The sequence below is a fragment of the Callorhinus ursinus genome, unplaced genomic scaffold, assembly GCF_003265705.2.
Source record: "Callorhinus ursinus isolate GAN/ISIS: 27379988/994484 unplaced genomic scaffold, GSC_fseal_2.0 scaffold22, whole genome shotgun sequence".
NCBI lineage: Eukaryota > Metazoa > Chordata > Mammalia > Carnivora > Otariidae > Callorhinus > Callorhinus ursinus.
Window position 1 is genome coordinate 11,090,603 of NW_027397084.1, and position 20,474 is coordinate 11,111,076.

At 44.1% G+C, this 20,474-nt stretch overlaps 1 protein-coding gene across 4 annotated transcripts; it reads right to left on the minus strand.

The window, feature by feature from the left end:
* Positions 1-1,873: 1,873 nt before the first annotated feature.
* On the minus strand, positions 1,874-19,891 carry LOC112837762 (glutathione S-transferase A4). Of its 4 annotated transcripts, none has more exons than XM_025890345.2 (7): positions 19,784-19,891; positions 18,652-18,865; positions 11,335-11,386; positions 9,401-9,533; positions 8,416-8,557; positions 6,641-6,772; positions 1,874-2,460 (listed from the first exon to the last, which is right to left on the minus strand). In XM_025890345.2, exons 2-7 carry the CDS (start codon positions 18,736-18,738, stop codon positions 2,338-2,340), a joined length of 669 nt encoding a protein of 222 aa, XP_025746130.1. In that variant the 5' UTR covers positions 18,739-18,865; positions 19,784-19,891; the 3' UTR covers positions 1,874-2,337. The 4 variants fall into 4 exon arrangements, with proteins under 4 accessions (XP_025746130.1, XP_025746132.1, XP_025746131.1 ...); XM_025890347.2 differs by having other exon boundaries at positions 18,652-18,756; positions 19,784-19,865; XM_025890346.2 differs by lacking the exon at positions 19,784-19,891 and having other exon boundaries at positions 18,652-19,763.
* Positions 19,892-20,474: the final 583 nt, after the last annotated feature.

The window sequence follows — 20,474 nt, forward strand, 5'->3', positions numbered from 1 at the left end:
TCTTCCAAAATCATAGTATAAAACAGCGCAAATTTGCCACCATCCCACACAAGTGCATAATACAGACCCCTGGGTGTCATCAAGTCAATGTCCGGTTCCTATGCATAAATTAATCGACACATAAGTATAAAACGTTTCTGTTCCCTAAGAGGTTAGAAGGAGCGGTCCAAAAGACCACCCTCACTTCTAACACCAGCTCCAAGTTGAGGGGTGCCTAAACACCAGCCTTAGGTTCCACAATCCACTAGAACTCACAGAACATGTTGAAAGCTGTTCTATTCACAGCTATGGTTTACTACAGGGAGAGGATACAGATGAAAATCAGCCAAGGTGGCTTTGCTGAGCAAAATGAGTCTGGGACCCAGCAAAGACACCTGGGTGGCTCAGTCGGTTGAGCGTCTGCCTTCGGCTAAGGTCATGATCTCAGGGTCCTGGGATAGAGCCTTGCATCAGGTTCCCTGCTCAGCGGGAAGCCTGCTTCTCCCTCTCCCACTCTCCCTGCTTGTGTTCCTTCTCTCGCTGTGTCTCTCTCTGTCAAATAAATAAATAAAATCTTCAAAAAAAAAAGAAAAGAAAGAAAAGAAAATCAGCCAAGGGGAGAGAGGCCCAGGGCAGAATCCAGGAGAGTTGCACACATAGAGCTTCCAGATGTGCTCTCTCCCATGTAATTGTGGACAGCTTTCACTCATCCTGGCAACCCTGTGTGACAATCAATGCAAGTACCTCAGTGTTTGATTAGAGGAAAACCAAGCGCAGGCGTCCTGGTGGTTATCTGTGTTCCCACGTCCACTGTGTGAGCCTCTGTTATCACCACGATACTGGAGGAGCCATGGCTTGGTCGCGGGTGCAGTGCCAGGCAAGCCTGAGGAGCAGTGATGGCCCAGGCTGCTGCTTCTGAGAGAGAGGCCCAGGCTCCCGCTAGGCCCCTAAGAGCACAAGCCAATAAGAAGAAAATGGGGGCGTGTATCGTTCAGTACTACCTTGCCCAAAGACAGGTCTGGCCGTTGCTTCTGGGAGTTGATCTCTAAGCCGTTGGACTGTCATGTCTGATGGGAACACCTCTTTGCCTGGAGGCCCTGAGTCAGCCAGATAATAACAGCCAGATTTAGGGCGAAAGCTTTGAGCCACACCAACAATGCAGGGTAGGGTGGGCACTTTGGGTCATGTGGTGTTAGCTCCACTCTGGAGGGCTGGAGACAGACCAGCCAGATGGGCCGTCAGTCATCCCCAAGTCATGGAGTGCCCCCAAAGTCTGGACTCAAGGCTCCGGTGAGCTTCCCTGGTTGACAATACTCTGTTGCTTTTCCTCAGTTTTTTAATTTCCGAAATATCAGATACGCTAAAGGCAGCAATTCTTCCTTTTCCAAAATAACTTCGGCTCTTTACACATCTCTCCCCTACTATGTGCTGAACTGTTCTAGAGCAGGGGCTCTGTTCTAGGGTTCTGCCTCCTGGCACCCTGCCTGGCACATAATAAGTGCTCAATTAATATATGAGACCCAAATCAACACAGGCTAAAAGCTGTATTAATAAACCATATTTTTAGTTCTGAAATGCAAAAAATTAGCAGCCGACAAATAACAAAGTTGGGTAGTAAGAAGATAAAAGTAATATCTATATTACTTTTTTATTACTATTTTTATTATATATACATATATATATATAAAATTTTCTCATACATGCATCAAAGACCACTGGGGGGGATACACAAATGATAACTACGTTTGCCTGTGGAAACCGAGTAGCTGGGGGCCGGGGCCGAAAAGACCACTACCAACGCTATACCCTCTTACGCTCTTTTGATTTCTGAACCATGGGAATATGTTATAGATCCCAAGAAATGTAGTCCAAAAAAATTCTGGCAACAGGGCAATGATTTGTAAATTCTTTATTTTGGCTAATATTGACTGCCTTCATTACTACCACAGATTTATTATAGCTGAGAGGAATTATTCACTAGATATTCTGTTGTTATTAAACACCAAAAATTAGGAAGAGATGGGAGGGCTTTTAGAAAGGGATAAGGAGAGGGGGGAAGAAGCTCAAGGGAGAACACAAGGTCCTGCTCAGCCTGGTTGTCAGGAAATGAGTCACATCAGATCTAACTGAAATGCCAGTCTCTCTGAAAGGGCTTTCAGGAAAAAGGTGCGTTAACAATTATTCACCGGACAAACCAAAAGGTCAATGAATGTTTCTAGAAAAGATCTTGGCATGAAAGACCCATCTAAGGAACAGTTCTACATAGCACCATGACAGAGCTGGGACATCAATTAAGACGTTATTATGGACACAGCAATTTCTAGAGGCTAACTCTCACTCACAGATGTATGTGATGTTTTATGGCATAAAGATGTTGTAGACGGTTCTCACGTAGATGTCATCTGGAGGAGGCTTCTTCTTGCTGCCAGGTTCCAGGAATTTCTTAATTGTTGGGATATTACTTATTTTCACTGTGAACTCCTGCAAAAGGAAAACACAACAGTCCGAGGTTAACAGCAAAGGTAATGGTAACTACAAAAATACAGTTGTGTAAAATGGCCCATGAAAATTTGTTTGAGAAGTATTTGTTACAGGAACCCAACCAGAAATGTAATCCAGCAGCTGCTTGGGGTCTGATCTCTTGGTGTGACTGTTTATGATCTCTATCCACAATGGCTGGGATCTAGACCAGGTGTTATGCATGCAAACCTCATGGTTCAGACCAACATGTGAATTTTTTTCAGATAGAAAAATAAAAAAAGATGCTTAGATTAGGATTATGATGCTTGCTTAAGAGAAAAAAGGAAACATCAGTACCTTAAATATACTCATCTACTCAGAGAAAATGCATGAGCCATTTAAATAAAAGTACTTTAAAAGGTCATCATATGGTGCAATTTCCTTTTTAAAATTCAGCATCCTTGGACTTTTTTACTCCTATTAGCAAATGAATCCTCTTTCTGGCTATGTATAGGAGATGTCCAGTTGCATTTTTTTTAATGGCCTAGGGCTCAGACACCAGATACCAGGTATTTATGTAAACCATATTTATGGAAATCATATTTTCCATTCACAGAGTCAAATCTTACCACTTCTCAGTAATTGAGAAGAAAAGTCTATTTGAGCTAGTAAAAAATTTCAACCATATGAAGAAGTGTATATCCATCAAATACAGTTATTCTAATAAAATTTTTCAAAGAGGTCATTTATTAAAAAAGCTACTATAAATGTCTATAATGTACAAAGAACAGGCTTAAGCATGCACACAAAGATACACAAACGTACATACATGTATCACTAATACTGACAAAAGCGAATAGTTATGTCAAAGCTATGTAAATGACAAGTGTCTCTTTTTATCACTCAAACTCTTTGTATCATCTAATTTCAAATACTATACCAATATTTAGAAGCTATTTCTATTGGATTTATTATTTCAAGATTTACCTGAGGTCATGTATAATAAAACTTTTGTGACTTCTGACTTTTTTTTTATACCCTTTAATCAGTATAGGAATGACCCTTTAATTCAACTCAGATCTGGTGTTAGATTCTGAAGTCCTGGGGCACCTGAAGGCTCAGTTGGTTAAGCAACTGCCTTAGCTCAGGTCATGATCCTGGAGTCCCGGGATCGAGTCCCACATTGGGCTCCCTGCTCAGCGGGGAGTCTGCTTCTCCCTCTGACTCTCCCCCCTCTCGCGCTCTCTCTTTCTTTCTCTCTCTCATTCTCTCTCTCAAATAAATAAAATCTTAAAAAAAAAAACATTCTGAAGTCCTTTAATTAAAATTGTATTTAGGTGCAGCCACTATGGAAAACAGTATGGAAGTTCCTCAAAAAATTAAAAATAGAAATACCATACAATCCAGTAATTCCACCACTGGGTATCTACCCCCAAAAATGAAAACACTAATTTGAAAAGATATATGCAGCTCTATGTTTACTGTAGTCTAATTTACAACAGCCAAATTATGGAAGCAACCTAGGTGTCCAACCACAGATGAATGGATAAGGAAATGTGGTATATATATATATATAAGAACATTACTCAGCCATAAAAAAGAATGAAATTTTGCCACTTGTGACAACATGGAGGCACCTAGAGGGTATTATACTCAGTGAAATAAGTCAGAGAAAGACAAGTATATGATTTTACTTATATGTGGAATCTAAAAGACAAACAGAAACAGACACATAAATACTGAGAACAAACTGATGGTTGCCAGAGGGGAGGAGAGTGGGGGTGATGGGCAAAAGGGGTGGAGTGGGAGGTACAGGCTTCTAGTTATAGAATGAATAACTCACAGGAATAAAAGGTACAGCATAGGAAATATAGTCAATGACATTGGAACAGTGTTGTATGGTGACAAGTGGTAGCTATACTTGTGAGCATAGCATGATGTGTGGAGCTGTTGGATCACTGTGTTGAAACTGGCATGATGGGGCGCCTGGGTGGCTCAGTCATTAAGCGTCTGCCTTCGGCTCAGGTCATGATCCCGGGGTCCTGGGATCGAGCCCGGCATTGGCTCCCTGCTTGGCAGTAAGCCTGCTTCTCCCTCTCCCACTCCTCCTGTTTGTGTTCTCTCTCGCTGTGCCTCTCTCTGTCAAAATAAATAGAATCTTTAAAAAAAAAAAAGAAAAAAGAAAGAAACTGGTATGGTGTTAAGTGTCAACTATACTTCAATAGGAAAAAAAACTGCACCCACGTTAAAAAAAATATATATATATATATTTACACAGATGTGCCTGGGGTATAAGCTTTTTTTTTTTTTTTAATTTATTTATTTGAGAGAGAGAGAGAGGGCACAAGCAGGGGAGCTGCAGAGGGAGAGGGACAAGCAGACTCCCCACTGAGCAGGAAGCCCAACAAGGGGCTCGATCCCAGGACTCTGAGATCACAACCTGAGCCAAAGGCAGACGTTTAACCAACTGAACCACCCAGGCGCCCCTATGTCTGGGGTATAAAAACAAGTTGTTAGCATCATGGATAGAAAACACCAATAGGTCCCTGGGCTATTTCAGGGACCTACTGGTATTAAAGTCAAATTAAAGAATGTGTGCTTGTCTGCAAGAGGAAATGAACAGATAGCTAAACAATATAATGATGGCTATTGCTTTGTTGAAGACTTCAATTCTTATGTCTGGATGCATGTATTTAAATAGTGGTGGCTGTCCCCATTAGTGTATCCAAATGTATTTGCTAGACTTGGAAAAATTATTTTTTTCTAAAAAAAGCATAGGTACTTGGAGACTTTGGAAATCTGATATATTTCTCTTTGATAACTTAGTCATTTGAGCTATATAGGGGATTGGCAACCTTTTCCTATAAAGGACCAGTGAGTAAATATTTTAGGTTTTGCACGTCATATGGTCTCTATCAGAACTACTCAATTCAGCTGTGGTAGTGCAGAAGCAGCTGTAGACAATGCACACATGAATGAGCATGGCTTTGTGAAATTCAAACGTCATGGAATTTCATGTGTCATGAAATATTATTATTCTTTTGATATTTTTTCAAACACTTAAAAATGTAAAAACCATTCTTAGCTCAAGAGCTGTACATAAACAGGTGGCAGGCCTGATCTGACCGTGGAGGCTGTAGTTTGCCAATCCCCCATATAGAAGAAAGCCCACTGGCCTGGGAGAAAGGTTATGGTTCTAGACAGAACTGAGGCCCCCACTAACTAGGCCATCTCAGCTGCTGACTTCTTTACCCTCAGCTCTATTTCCTCCTATCTATACCGAAAGAGCTGGATGAGATTGGTTGTCTAAAGCCCCTTTCTGGGGACAGCTGGCCAGTCAGTTAAGCATCTGCTTTTGGCTCAAGTCATGATCCCAGGGTCCTGGGATGGAGTCCCGCATCAGGCTCCTTGCTCAGCAGGGAGTCTGCTTCCCCCTCTGCCTGCCACTCCCCCTGCTTGTGCGTTTGCATGCTTACTATCTCTCTCTCTCTGACAAATACATAAAATCTCTAAAACAATAAAAAAAAAAAAGACCTTTTCTGCTTTGAAGTTCTATGATCAATCTTGGCGGAATAATACTGAGGAATAAGTGGAGCCACACACAAGTCTCTCCTTGGAACTTCTGGGAAGGGAAATGGTGGGAACTCTTTGGGTGCCACTTATTGGCTCTCAGAACTCAGGCTGGGATGTTTCCAATTTGAGAGCACGTTATTTCTAACACTGGGACTTGCCAGTCCTTACTGGCAAACTGTATGGAGTTTGTTTCAAGAGCACAGTTACAGAACAAAACTAAGCTAAAACTCCTTACAAGGTACATGATCTTTCAGCTCTAAAGATTTGGGGACCAGAAAAACCATTTTTTTAAAAACATTTTATTTATTTGACAGAAAGAGACACAGTGAGAGAGGGAACACAAGCAGGGGGAGGGGCAGAGGGGGAAGCAGGCTTCCTGCCGAGCAGGGAGCCTGATGCAGGGCTCAATCCCAGGACCCTGGGATCATGACCTGAGCCAAAGGCAGATTTTTAACTGACTGAGCCACCCTGGCACCCCTCAGAAAAACCATTTCAAGTCTGTACCTATATTTCATGAACTAGAATCTAAAATGTACATAAACCCCCCCCCCCCAGCCAACCAATCAACAGACACTGAAAGAAGGTCTACGAGTTCTGGGCCGATGTTCTAAAATGTGGTTTTATTTACCTGGAGATGAGGAAATGCAGACAGGATATTGGGGATTTTCTCTTCTAGAGCCAAAATGGTTTGGAGTAGAATCACGTCCGCAAGGCTCAGCTGGTTACCAACGAGAAACCTTTGCCCATGATCCCTTAAAACCTATAGGACACAAATGTTTTGCATTGCATACAATACTTTATATGGAGAAATTGATGAAACTGTTGAATCAGTGCAGTATCTGAGTATTTTAAAAATAATACCAACTAAGAGTAGGTTCCCCATATCAGAGAGAGAACGCACAAAGGGTGTAGAAATGGAACTACTGTAAAATGTCTGCTTTATATCAGAATGAAACACTGAAAAGGGGAAGAAAATATTAATTCTGGATTTAGCATCCAGGGCTTTAAAAGGATACCCCCATTCCATAAATGTATCTACAGAAATGAGTTAGGGGCAACAAATTCAGGAGGCTGGGGGATGTGATGTAAGTAAGCAACAGGTCCCCTTTAAGGAATCTCATCTCATTTGCCAGCTCTGTGTTTCTACAAACATCAGGACTTGTAGTCATTAACTAGATATGACTATTAAAAAAGTAGGCTTCCTTTCGTATCTTCCAAGACAGAGAAAACCAAAAGCATCAGGGCTCATCTTGACCCCCATTTTGAGAATATGTAGGTTCAGAGATTCATAGGGATAGATGATGATGGGGGAGAGGCAAGGAACAGTGGAAGAAGGGGGGGGACTCCTTTGCAGTGAACTCTTGGATGCCCACATGTGAGTGTGAGTGTGTGAGGTGTGTGTGTGTCTGTGTGTGTGTGTGTGTGGTGTCTGACAGGGGCTCTACATACAACCCCCAATCAAATACAGCTACTGAAGCCGGAGTGGGAGAGCACAGTGAATCCAGAATTGTAGTCAGAGGCCTGTCTAATCCTGGCTCCCCACCTTAGGCATGTCACTCAATCTGTCTATGATTCCATTCCATTATGTGTCCAAGGGATATCAGTTTGTAGCTGATGTGTTGGGAGGAGCCCTGACTTAGTCTGGGCCGCAGGAACATAGGGACCAGCAGTGACCCTTCACTAAGGCACCTGTTTCTACCTCATCACATCCGCATTTCTACATTATCATATTTTACATTCACCAAGTGCCTGTGGGCAAGAGACTGTGACACCAAGCGACAGAAAAGCCCAGAAAATACCTCTCCTTCTTAAATCTCATTCCACAAAGATGGCCAGAGGAGATCTGCCAATTCCCTATTTTTACACTCTCTTCTTTTTTTAACTGAAACATTTAAAACCATTCCTCTCAGCTGAGAAAAAGAGTTTGAAGCTCAGAAAGGCAGATATATTAAGATGAGGAAAATAACAAAAGAGGAAAAAGAGCAAAGGGAAGAAAAATAAAACAATGGTCTTCTCATCACATCAAACTATCAGGTAGGATGTCTGATACACAATAGCCATTCCACAAATGTTTGTGGGATGAAAGAAGGAAGGAATTCGGTAGTTTCTGCTTTGCTGTATCTCACACGGGGGGGGCTCGTGGTGAATGTAAGGACAGTAACACACCCATGTGGTAAACCCATATTTTTTCCAGTCTTCTGAATAACATGGCCCAAGGAGCATCTGAGGGGCTTCAAGACATCCTGGCTTTGTGCTGACGGCTACCTACCATCAGCTCTCAGGAATCCAGCAAGGTTAGTCCAATGGCGCTCAGTGTTACATTGCCCTGAGCAGAGAGGGGCATTAGGGGCAGCTCCCTTGTAGTCTGGTTAGGCTGTGCTCATGGGCTTCTCTGCCACCTACCTTTTCAAACACAGGAAAGTATCTAATTATGGCCTTCTGGGCCATGTTAACCACTTCCTTTTGTTGATCATCTGGTTTTAGAAAAGGATGCATGATAATCAGTTCCAGCAGATCTAGCGTCCCCTCCACGTACATGTCAATCCTTAAAACAAAAAAAGAAGTTTCCTCAGTTTCCCCGAACTCATCGGCTTCCACAACTAAGAATCCAGAGTGCTTTTCTCTTAAGGCTCTGCCTACTGAAGTGCCCAGAAGCATTTATCTATACCTGTCTCCAAGAGCAAAGATGCAAAATCAATTCTAATTGTAATTCAGAAAAATCTGTCACAAATCAGAAAGCACAAGAGTCATGACACGTCCCCCTCTCCCGGGCCCCTAATCCTCTACCCTTACTCCAGTACCCATGCTTGGTGTGGGTGGATTTTATATTTATAAAAATAGCAAAGATCATTTATGGAATGCTTGGTGTGTACGAGGGGCATGGTGCTAAAAAGCTCTACACCCAACATTTCATTGACTCTGATGACATTATCAAGTATGTGCTATCCATATAATGTATAGGACCCTCAGCAGGATTGTGGAACCCAGCACCTTGCCCTATATCATGCATTTTAGAAGGTACAAGGACCAGGCTTTGAGTTCAAAAATATAATTGAATTTATAATCAAGGCACAGTATTCCTGACCTTGACCGGTGTAGCAGCTTCCTGTTCTTCATACTTCATGATAATAAATTTGTGAGAAAGGTAAAAAGCAGTATCAAAGCATTTAAAAATGCTGAAACCTGAAACAATCATGGCCCAAAGAGAAGATCCAGCATCTGAACTCAATTCTTCTCTATCCTTTTACCAAGACTCTCTGTACGGATTATTCCCTGTTTACACTAATGATACGAGACACAAAGGAGACGGGGCGTGCTATGGAGACTTGCTAATCAGCTAAGGTATCAGTGAGTGACAAGCGAGAACACTTGAAAGGGGCCACAGTACAGGGTTCTCTCCTTGAGGTCCTTGCCAAAGAGGTGATGCTTATCCGCTATGTAGTGGAGGATGCTTCGGGTCTGCACCAACTTCATTCCATCAATTTCGACCATTGGCACTTGTTGGAACAGCAGGTGATTTCCTGAGAATGGAGGCCCAGAGTTAGAACTGATCTCTTCCCTGTCCCTGCGCCCCTAAACATGCCCAACCGAATGAAAAGGGACCGTGGGGTCAGAGCCTTGGGAACACTGGGATGCTCCCTGATGACAGATAACCTCAACTTCACTTGGGGGAGCAGACTGAACCATCAAAGAAACCTGGAAACCAGCACTGTTCTAAACCTTCCTTTTTCATTTTCACCCCAGGGGGAAATACCTACCCACCATGGCAAGGGGCGGAGGAGAATGCAGTGAAGATATTTCTGCAGGGCTGCCTTAGCCAAAACAGCAATCAGTAGCTGCTGCATGCGTCTAGTGAAACCTAAATTTAATCAAAATTCTGAAAAATGTAGAATTCCATTCTTTTTTTTTTAAGATTTTATTTATTTATTTGACAGAGAGAGAGAGAGAGAGACAGCGAGGGAGGGAACACAAGCAGGGGGAGTAGGAGAGGGAGAAGCAGGCTTCCCGCTGAGCAGGGAGCCCGATGCGGGGCTCGATCCCAGGACCCTGGGATCATGACCCGAGCCGAAGGCAGACGCTTAACAACCGAGCCACCCAGGCGCCCTGTAGAATTCCATTCTTTAAGCACGCTCGACACATTTCAAGTGCTGAGTAGGCACACGTGGCTAGCAGCTACGACATCGGGCTGAGAACAGGTTTCCACCACTGTAGAATTTTCTACAGATTGCACTGCTTTAGAAAATCTGAGCATAAAACCCAAGTCACCAACTGACACTCGTGTACGCACTGGCTCTTCCACAGCCACAGACCACGTACGACCAAGTTCGAGGTCAGAGATCGAAAAGCAACCCATTGCTTTCTTCAACAAAGAGAAGTATTGAGGTTTGTTGTTTATACATGCAGAGATGCAAATATAGGCTTGCCCAGCCCTCAAGGGACTCAAGGATGGGGGGTACCTGAGGGTCTGGGGGAGATGAGTACTCCGCACAAGCCTAGCGACGTCAGGCCAGTGTCACGCATGAAGGCTGACACTGCAGCTGGTCCCTCTCCGGGGAGCCTTCAGTTGGGCCGAGAGACCCTGCTGATGGCTGGGAGGGAGGCTACTTACAGAGTCGCTGGGTAACGGAGCCTGGGCATGGAGGGAGAGGGGCTGACCAGGAGTTAAAGGGGGGCCTTTCACTGAATTCATTTGTCTGGTATTCACCCCAGTGTAAATGGGGACCTCTGTCTGCATACTTCAAGCAGACACCGGTGGGTGCCTCAGACAATTTGGAAGGACCGAGGTGGGGAAGAAGAAGAGGAGGGAAGGGATGAAGGAGAGGACAGAAGGGGGGAGGGAGAGGTCAGGGTCGGGCAGGAGGAGGGGAAAGGGATGGAGAGGGCTGTTCACCTGACGGTTCACCCCCTTTAGCTCTCAGGAAATTACTGACTCAAAGTGATTTCCCGGCAACTTCAGTCATTTCTCCCCCTGGGTTTTAGGATACTGTCCTGAATGTTCAGTGTCAGCATCTTTGCCCTTCCACATAAAGATCAATTCTTAAACAAAATCATTCTTGGGGCTCCTGGGGGGCTCAGTCGGTTGGGCGTCCGACTCTGGATTTTGGCTCAGGTCCTGATCTCAGGGTCGTGAGGTAAAGCCCCGCATCGGGCTCTGTCCTTAGAGGGGAGTCTGCTTGAGAGTCTCTCTCTCCCTCTCCCTCCGCCCCTCCCCCCTCACGTGCACGCATGCACACGCTCTCTAAAAACAAAAATAAATCTTTAAAAAAGAAAACCTGGGGAAACAATCAATATTACCAACAGTTATTTCATTTCCATACTCACCATCCTGCAACTTCTGCAACTGTTCTTTTGTTTCTAAGAATTCTTCATCAAACTAAATTAAAAGAAAAAAGATACCCCCCCCCCCAAAGAAGGCACAAATCATTACAGGATCAGGACTGAAAATACCAAGTCAAACTGTCTCAGAAGCAGAGAGAAAGAACAACACTTAGCACCCACATCTTGGTTTCCCACTATAAGAAACCAGGGCTGGGGCACCTGGGTGGCTCAGTTGGTCAAGCGTCTGCCTTCGGCTCAGGTCATGATCTCAGGGTCTTGGGTTTGAGCCCCCTATCAGGCTGGCTCCCTGCTCAGCAGGAAGCCTGCTTCTTCCTCTGCCCCTCCCCATGCTTGTGCTCTCTTTAGCACGTGCATTCTCTCTCTCTCAAATAAATAAATAAAATAAAATAAAATAAAAAAAGAAAAGTTTAAAAAGAAACCAAGGCTCCTGGGAGAAAAGGTTGATGCTGGTAGATTCAAAAGCAAAGAAGAGCTCAAAGACCAATGAGATATGGCAGGCAGAGGCATGCAGGACCCTACTTGAGGCGAGTCCTTAGCCAAATTTGGGACAATTCAAGCATCAGAAGAGTAATGTCACTTAGGGATCATCACACACACCAACAAAAAAAAAAATCCCTGTGTCCTTAAGTGATGATACTAAACAAGGTAGAAGAAAAAGCTCTTTTTTATAGAGGAATTAGTGCTAACTAATGATAAAATTAGGATATTACCAATTTGTAACCTATAACTGATTCTGATAAGTATCAAAATGGATGCTGAAATCACTGAGTTATAAGGCACAGAATATTCAAACAACCTTGAAGTCTCAGCCCACAAGTTAATTATGACAAAGGAAAAATGTAGCTTTGTGGTAAAAAGGTCTGGAGATCTCACGGTCTATCTAACCAAGTGATCAAACTTAGCTCCCCACTGGTGGACATGGAGATGTTGTGTGCTTCCTGCTGTGACCAATAAGAAGGGCAGAGTAACACTGTAACCCAGATCTAACTGCAAGGTGAAAATCAGGCAGAGCCAGAATGTGGGGCACTCTGCAACAGAGATGGCCGGGACTCTCAAACCTACAGAAAACTTGTTTTGGGAGCACCTGGGTGGCTCCAGTCGGTTAAGCACCTGCCTTTGGCTCGGGTCATGATCTTAGGGCCCTGGGATCAAGTCCCGCATTGGGCTCCCTGCTCAGCGGGGAGTCTGCTTCTCCCTCTTCCTCTGCCTCTCCCCCTGAGTCTCCCCTCTGCTCATGCTCTCTCTCTCTCAAATAAATAAATAAAATCTTTAAAAAACAACTTGTTTTGTGTTTAAGCTTCTTCCAGGCGTGCAAGGTTTGAGAACAACAGGTTTGACGGATTTGCCTCTGCCATTTCCACTCTACGCTCTTCCCCACTTATCTGGCTCTCCTTTTCTAGACCTCCATTCACTTCCCAAATGAAAACTTGAGGTCCATTGTCCAAGGACAAATCTTTATTTAAAAGAGATTTGACTTTAGCCAGGTAGCCCTCCTCTGATGATTCTTCTTTATGGAATCTGGTTTCCAAGTTCATGCAAAAGAGTCAGTTTCTCCTTCCCACATTTCTTTTCAGTTAAGTCAAGGAAGGGCATGGGAGGGAAAAAGGAATAAAAAGCAGGTACAATTCTAGATGAAAACAGACTAAAGAGACAAAATAACCAAACACCTGAATCCTGATTAGATCCTGGATATGGGGGGCGGGGGGGGGGGGGTGGGCAGTTATAACTGCTAAATAGGTAACAGGTATATAGACATTTGGGAGACAGTATGGAACTTTTGAATATGGATCATATATTGCTATTGCAAAATTAGCGTCAATTTATTAGTTGTGACAGTGATACTACAGTTATTAGAACAATTACTTTTTCTTTCTTAGGAGGAAAATACATGTTGATGTCTGCAACTTCCTTTCAAATGGTTAACCAAAAAAAAAAAAAAAAGTAGAGAGAGGAGGGGAGAAAGCACATGTAGCAAAATGTTAACAATTAGTGAATTTAGTTGAAATGTGTCCATTATCCTAGCTTTTCTGTAGGTTTGAAAGTTTTCAAATCAAAAAGTTGGGCGGGGGAAGAAACAGTGGAAGCATGTTCCTCTTGCACATTAAAAAAAAAAGTGTGCTAATGCACTAAAGTGATTCATGTCAAGAAGGGGAGACCTCCTCTCACCAAGTCCCCAGATGCCTCCCCACCCATGTCTGTCCCTATGCTGCTTCCCCAAATTGTCTGAGGGAGGGGCAGAGCTGACCAGCACAGAATCAGCAATCCTCCCCTCTTCTGGCTCCACTACCTGACTTGGGGGTTGAATCAAGATAATGGGGTATCGGAACGGCTTCTGCTAATTGGCAGGATCCTCATGGAGCAAGAGGGGTCTGGTAGGAACTCCAACTGGTGCCTGCTAAGCAGCAACCTCAGGGCAAGAATGTTCAGGGCAGGGCACCTGGGGGGCTCAATTGGTTAAGTGTCTGCCTTCGGTTCAGGTCATGATCCCAGGGTCCTGGGATCGAGCCCTTCATCGGGCTCCTTGCTCAGTGAGGAGTCTGCTTCTCCCTCTCCCTTTCTCTCTCAAATAAATAAATAAAATCTTTAAAAAAGAAAGGAAAGAAAGAACGTTCAGGGCATTTGTCCAAACAGACAGATGTAGTGCAGGTGGTGCTCCCTCCGTACTACAGCTCGCAAACTTTTATAACTATGATCATTTAGAGCAAACAGGAAGGGGTGTGTGTGTGTGTGTGTGTGTGTGTGTGTGAGAGAGAGAGTGAGAGAGTGAGTGAGTGAGTGAGAGAGAGAGAGAGAGAGAGAATCCAGTCCTACTCTGAGAGATTCACATTCAGTAGTGAGACTAGAATTGTACATTTTTTAAAGCAAATCTTTCTAAAGGGTTCTGATTCTGGCTTTTGACTTCCTGGGAGCATTATGCAAGAGGGGTGTGATCTCTCACCAGGGACACTCTTGTGTCCAGCTTTACAAAATGTGATCAGTAAGAAGCACCTGGCCTGGGAACAGCAGATGAGAGGGTGGGAGAGGAAAGAAAAAATCAAAAGGCAGAGCTTGGAGGGAGCTTGGTATTGTGCAAGGCTGCAAGGACAAACACAGTGCGTCGACCTTTGCTCCCTAACCAGGGTACTCTTCCCAGTGGGATACTTTGGAGACCTGCCCTCTTGCTCACCACACCACTCCCTCTTTAGCACTCTGTCAAGTTTATGGGAATTGCCCAGAAACCCTGAGTTAGGAGTTTGTGGGACTTGAGTCTTCTTCTACATGTGTTACTCTCCCTCTTTTTTTTTTTAAAGATTTTATTTATTTATTTGAGAGAGAGAATGAGAGAGAGAGAGAGAGCATGAGAGGGGGGGAAGGGTCAGAGGGAGAAGCAGACTCCCCGCCGAGCAGGGAGCCTGATGTAGGACTCGATCCTGGGACTCCAGGATCATGACCTGAGCCTAAGGCAGTCGCCCAACCAACTGAGCCACCCAGGCGCCCTGTTACTCTCCCTCTTAACAAGCGGGATGGGACCAGGCTTCTCTGGGGGGTCTTCAGGCAAATAAAGCCCCAAGCAGCAATGAAGCAACACTTGGCAGACAGCAACAGCAACGCCTACAGACCTAAACCAAGTGACTGAGAGCGAGGATGCTGACTCTCCGAATCAGGCAGGCTGCCTCTCAGCAGGTTTTGGTTACTGAGTGACTCACCTGTGTATGCTTTACACATCAGGCTCAACCCAGCACTGTGACATTGGGAATCATGAACTTACCCAGTGGGCTGCCAGCCCATCCTTCACAACTGTTTCTGTGCTTAACTAAACATGTGCTTTAGAAAAGGAAAGTGGAGGCCCCCTCACCAATACTACCTTTGGGGAATGGCTCCTATAAACCATGTGGCCGGCCCCAAGTAAGGGAGGCTAATCTAGGTCCTTTCACACGGGTCGGAAGGGTGGGCTTGGAACCTGCTGGGCCAATAGTCTGCCTCACCTGTGTGTCTACTGGGACTGGTCTACGGGAGGTGGGTCATATGACCCATGTGTTTTTTTTGTTTAACTTACTTAGGGTTGGTTTTTCTACTGCTGTCACCAAGAATCTTGACTCATACACAGAGGAGTAGGAGGAATAGGGGAGAATGAAGGTTGGAAAGAAAGGATTTGACAAAGGATTGTATTAAATGCACAAGTAAGACACCCATTGCAAACCTATTAAATAAGCCAGACCTGCAAACTCAGAAGCACACAGGGAAAAGACGGGTGACATCAATAAGCCAACCAGGTTCAGGTCATGGGACCAAGAATTTTTTTGCTCAAGGGGCGCCTGGGTGGCTCAGTTGTTAAGGGTCTGCATTAGGTTCAGGTCATGATCCCGAGATCCTGGGATCTAGCCCCGCATTGGGCTCCCTGCTCAGCGGTAAGCCTGCTCTCCCTTTCCCACTCCCCCTGCTTGTGTTCCCTCTCTCGCTGTCTCTCTCTGTCAAATAAATAAATAAAAAGTCTTAAAAAAAAAAAAAAGAATTTTTTCACTCTCCTAACACAATTAGAAAAATCTATCCTGAGACAACAGGGAATGATGAGGAGTGTAATGAGCTAGAAAGGTCCATCTATAGTGGCAGTCCTTCCTTACTCAGATTTAGCAATTACAGCCCTCTGAAAATGAGGGCCTAGTATCATCAGATCTTCAAATATATCAAGAGAAGTCAGAAATCAGAATTTGTATATAAAAATGATACCAACTGATTTAGCTAATTTTAAAACACTGTATAGTGAGTTAGAATGATATGCGAAGAAATCAAAACCAAAACCAACCAAACAAAACACAAAGCCTCAAACCCAACAACCCTCATTTGCCATCTTTGGAGGTTGCTAGGGTAACAACCGAGTAGTCTAAAAATTGATAAAGAGACTATATCAAGCATTTACCTGACCTTTCCCATATGAACTGTACTTCAAGGGAATTAAATAGTTAAGTTAAAAATTACTCTTTGTAAGAGAAACACGGTTAATAAATTCAGATACAATGATAGAAAGAAACAGAAAAATCACCATTTTATAATCCCTAATGATGGTGATGATAAATAGATGCTAAAACGGCTAGTTGAGAAGGTAATGGAGGAAATTTTGTAATGCATGGATCAGGCTGACGTCACCAGAACATGCTAATCAAGCCCAGCATTGCTGAAAAGGAGACAGTCAGACATCATGCATCCCTTGATGTCGTATAATAAAAACATGTTCCCAGTATCCCTATGATGGAGTCCGGCAGGCAAAAAAAAACAAACAAAACTTTAGAGATAGAAAAAATGAGCCTGGATTTGATCACAGCTCTCGGTCCAACTAGCAGTTTACAGGAAATATAGGAATAGAATATGTTAAAATGAGGGTAAAGCAGCCAAATCTAGAATGGGGGAAATTCTACAGGGCAGTTTCTTCTACAAATAAATGGCACTAAAAACAAATACAGACACTTAGCACTCAGCTCTTGGTTGCTAAAACCATTTGGTGGTAAAAGGGACCACGATTCCTTGGAGAAATACCAGACTCTAGGGTGAGGGCAAGGAAAATACAAGATGAGCCTGGAGCATCTTGAAGTGTCAGAAAGTAAGAGAGAGCTGAAGGGAAAGAAAAGAAAAGGGAGCGTGGAGCCATGTACACAGGTGGGATGCAGGAGCCAACCTGAAAGAGCCAATGGCCAAAGTGGGACAGTTTGGGCAAGAAAACATTATTATTGGATTATAACACAAAGCATAAAATAAATACTATAAACTTACGTCCATACTGATATAAAGAAATGCTTGAATAGATAAATGGAGGAGGAAAAAAAAACCAAATCTCTCTTATGTAAGAATTCTAAATGCAGATACCTCCCCCTCCAGCAGGTGTGGTTTACTTCCCATCCTTTTGAGTGCGGGCTGAACTTAATGACTTGTTTTGAAATAATAAAGAGGAAAAAAAATCCCTTTACAAGGAAGAAACCTGGCAGACACCACCTTAGCCAAGTGACCAAAGTTAACAGCACCAGGGGTAATTCATGTTACTATCACCCCTAATATGATGCAAGGAGAAGGGCACTTGACCTCTGTGCTGGTCCTCCCCCAAACCCCAAACCCCAGTCCAGTCAACATCAAACAAACCCAAACTAGGGAGTTCTACAAAAATTCTGATCAACAGTTTTCAAAACTGTCAACATCATGAAATAAAAGAAAGACTGAGGAACTGTGACAGATTGAGAGAGACTTAAGGAAACATAGTGACTAAGTATAAGATTGGATCCAACAACAGTAAAGGACCTGATTGGCAAAACTCATTAAATTTGAATAGTCTGCAGTTTAGTTGTGCACCAATGTTAATTTCTTAGTTTTGACACGATCACGTAAGATGATATCATTAGGGGAGACTGAGTGGTCGTTATATGAGCTGTCTTTATAACTTCGCTATAAATTTAAAATTATTCCCAAATATAAAGTTTTATTTTTAAAGAAATGCAGAGGAAACTGTTACAGATTTTAAAAACGCTGAAAGAAACATAACCAAATGCAATGTGTGGGCGTGATTTAGATCCAGACTGGAATAAACTTACCATAAGAAGACCTGTTTGAGACAATCAGGCTGTTCAGATATTAATAAGGAATTGTTCATTTTGTTGGGTGCAATTGTGGTACTGTGGTTATGTTTTAAAATCCTCATCTTTTAGAAATAAAAACTGAAATACTCATCACAGATGAAAGGATATGATGCTTGGATTTTGCTTTAAAATATTCCCACAAAACAAATGGAGGAGATGGACGAGACAAGAGCAGCATTTTAAAGCAAGTGACTGTTGAAACTGGGTGAGGGGAAATGCATGGCCATTTTTTCTCAGCCTCTGTACCAACTCAACATTTCCATAAATAAGAAGCTAAGAGAACAAAAAGAAAGATAAAAACACTGTGGTTCAAAGCCTACACTATACTAGACAGACAAGAAGGCTCAGGGTTAGAAGCCATTGAAGCGAAGAGGAAATTTGCCTACAGATTGTGTTAAGTCACAAAAGTCGTCCCTGGCAAATTTCAGGTTCATTCCTTTTCTCCTTATTAATAAATACTTACTGGTGGCAGATCAGAAGCTAATGATTAAGTAAAAAGTCTAAAGTAAAATAGAATTCTATCAACCACATCATCTCATTTATAAAGAAAAAAAAACCTGGCAAGGAAGGCATCTTCTGACTCAACCAAGCCTGTCTGTGTTAGGGGAGAGAAAGCTAGAACAGGACTCCGCCATTGATGTTTTCCTCAAAAGTCTCAAAGTTGTACGACAAATCTGTGAAGAAACAGCATATAGGGTACCTCGACTCCAGCGGCAGCTAAAACCCATCTTACGGATTCCATCCGGCCTCTTCCGTTAGGATAGTGGAGTTTGGGCTTCGCTGCCATGATGGCCTTTCAGGCTTTCTGGGGGAAAAAAAACAAACACACACACACACACACACACAAAAACCCAATGCGCAGCTCCTCGTAGATGAGCAGTCTTATTTCGTGTCTTCAATTCTGTGCTCACGGCCTAAATGAATATTCAGGATTTTGGCACAGGAAATCGGTTTTGTTTTTTTTTGTTTTGTTTTTTTTTGTTTTTTATGACTGCGTTTTCCCTCACTCAAGAAAAACCTACCACCATTTCCAAATATTAAAAGAAACAACCACCTTGGTTTTCACACCGTTTCTACTTATGACTTCTTATTCTGAATCTTGGGAAGCTGGGGACATTGGTTATATAGATATTTGTGCCAGCAGAAAGGTACTTCATAGATTCAGAACATCATATACTTTGACCTTGAAAATTTTAAAATTTCCAAATTCGGCCCGGAGAGGCAAGACGTGGAGGGCCGCGGGGAATTATGCACCCTTTGGAACCCTTGCAAGAATTCAGGCTCTCACATGCATCATCTTTATTGGTTATCACAGCAACTGGGAGGTGGACGGGCCGAGCAATACTATTGTCTGCAAAATGTGCGTCCGTTGTCCTGCCTGCGGTAGCTTCCCCCTGGGTCCCGCACGTCCCCCACCCCAACTGGGAGTTGAGCCTCCCACCTTCGGAATGCGCCCAGGACACGGACTCAGCCACCCGAGACTACAGTCCTGGGCTACCCGGGTCCCCGCTCAGCCCCCGCTACACCGGGGCTTTGGGAGGATCCGAGCTAGTCTCCCACTGAAACCGGTGGATTCAGACTCCGCAGAGCGGGTTAATAAAAATACGCACACGGAGCCAAGAATGACCCCAGCCCCAGCAAAGGAGCCCACGTCTGCCCAGATGGGGGCGGAGGCGCCAAAAGGACCGGAGGGAGGGAGACGAGAAGGGCTGAATGGGGGCTGGGAGAGTTGCGACGGACGTTGGAGTAAGAAGCTTGGGGCGGAGGAGTGGAGGGAAGGAGAAACGCGGCGAGGAGAGAGGGCGGGTGGGGGCGGCAGGAGGGAGACAGACCTGGAGTCCGCTCGGAGCTCCCGGAGCCGTACAAAGCACTCGGCGAGCAGACTGCAGCGAGGCGGGGCCAGCTAGCCGCCGGAAGGCGCTCCGGTGGGCGAGGCTCCGCGAAGTTTCACCAATAGAGACGGCAATGTTTAGCATGCCCCACCCATCTGCAAGGCATTCTGGATACTATGAAAACAGCCCAAATTCAAGGCAATTTCAACAAAAATTTCAGTCTTATGAGGAATGAAATGGCCCTTTTAGGTTGGTTAGATTACGACTTTAGTTAAAAGAGACCTGGTAGAGATCCGGTATGGTTAAAAACAACTCGACCTAAGCGAAAAGAAAAGTTCCTTTTAGGCTTTATATGGCTTTTGCACAGAAGCGTTCCTCGGATGTGAGGGCGATCTGGCTGCGACATCTGTCACCCCATTGATCGCCAGGGTTGATTCGGCTGATCTGGCTGGCTAGGCGGGTGTCCCCTTCCTCCCTCACCGCTCCATGTGCGTCCCTCCCGAAGCTGCGCGCTCGGTCGAAGAGGACGACCTTCCCCGATAGAGGAGAGGACCGTTCTTCGGTCAAGGGTATACGAGTAGCTGCGCTCCCCTGCTAGAACCTCCAAACAAGCTCTCAAGGTCCATTTGTAGGAGAACGTAGGGTAGTCAAGCTTCCAAGACTCCAGACACATCCAAATGAGGCGCTGCAC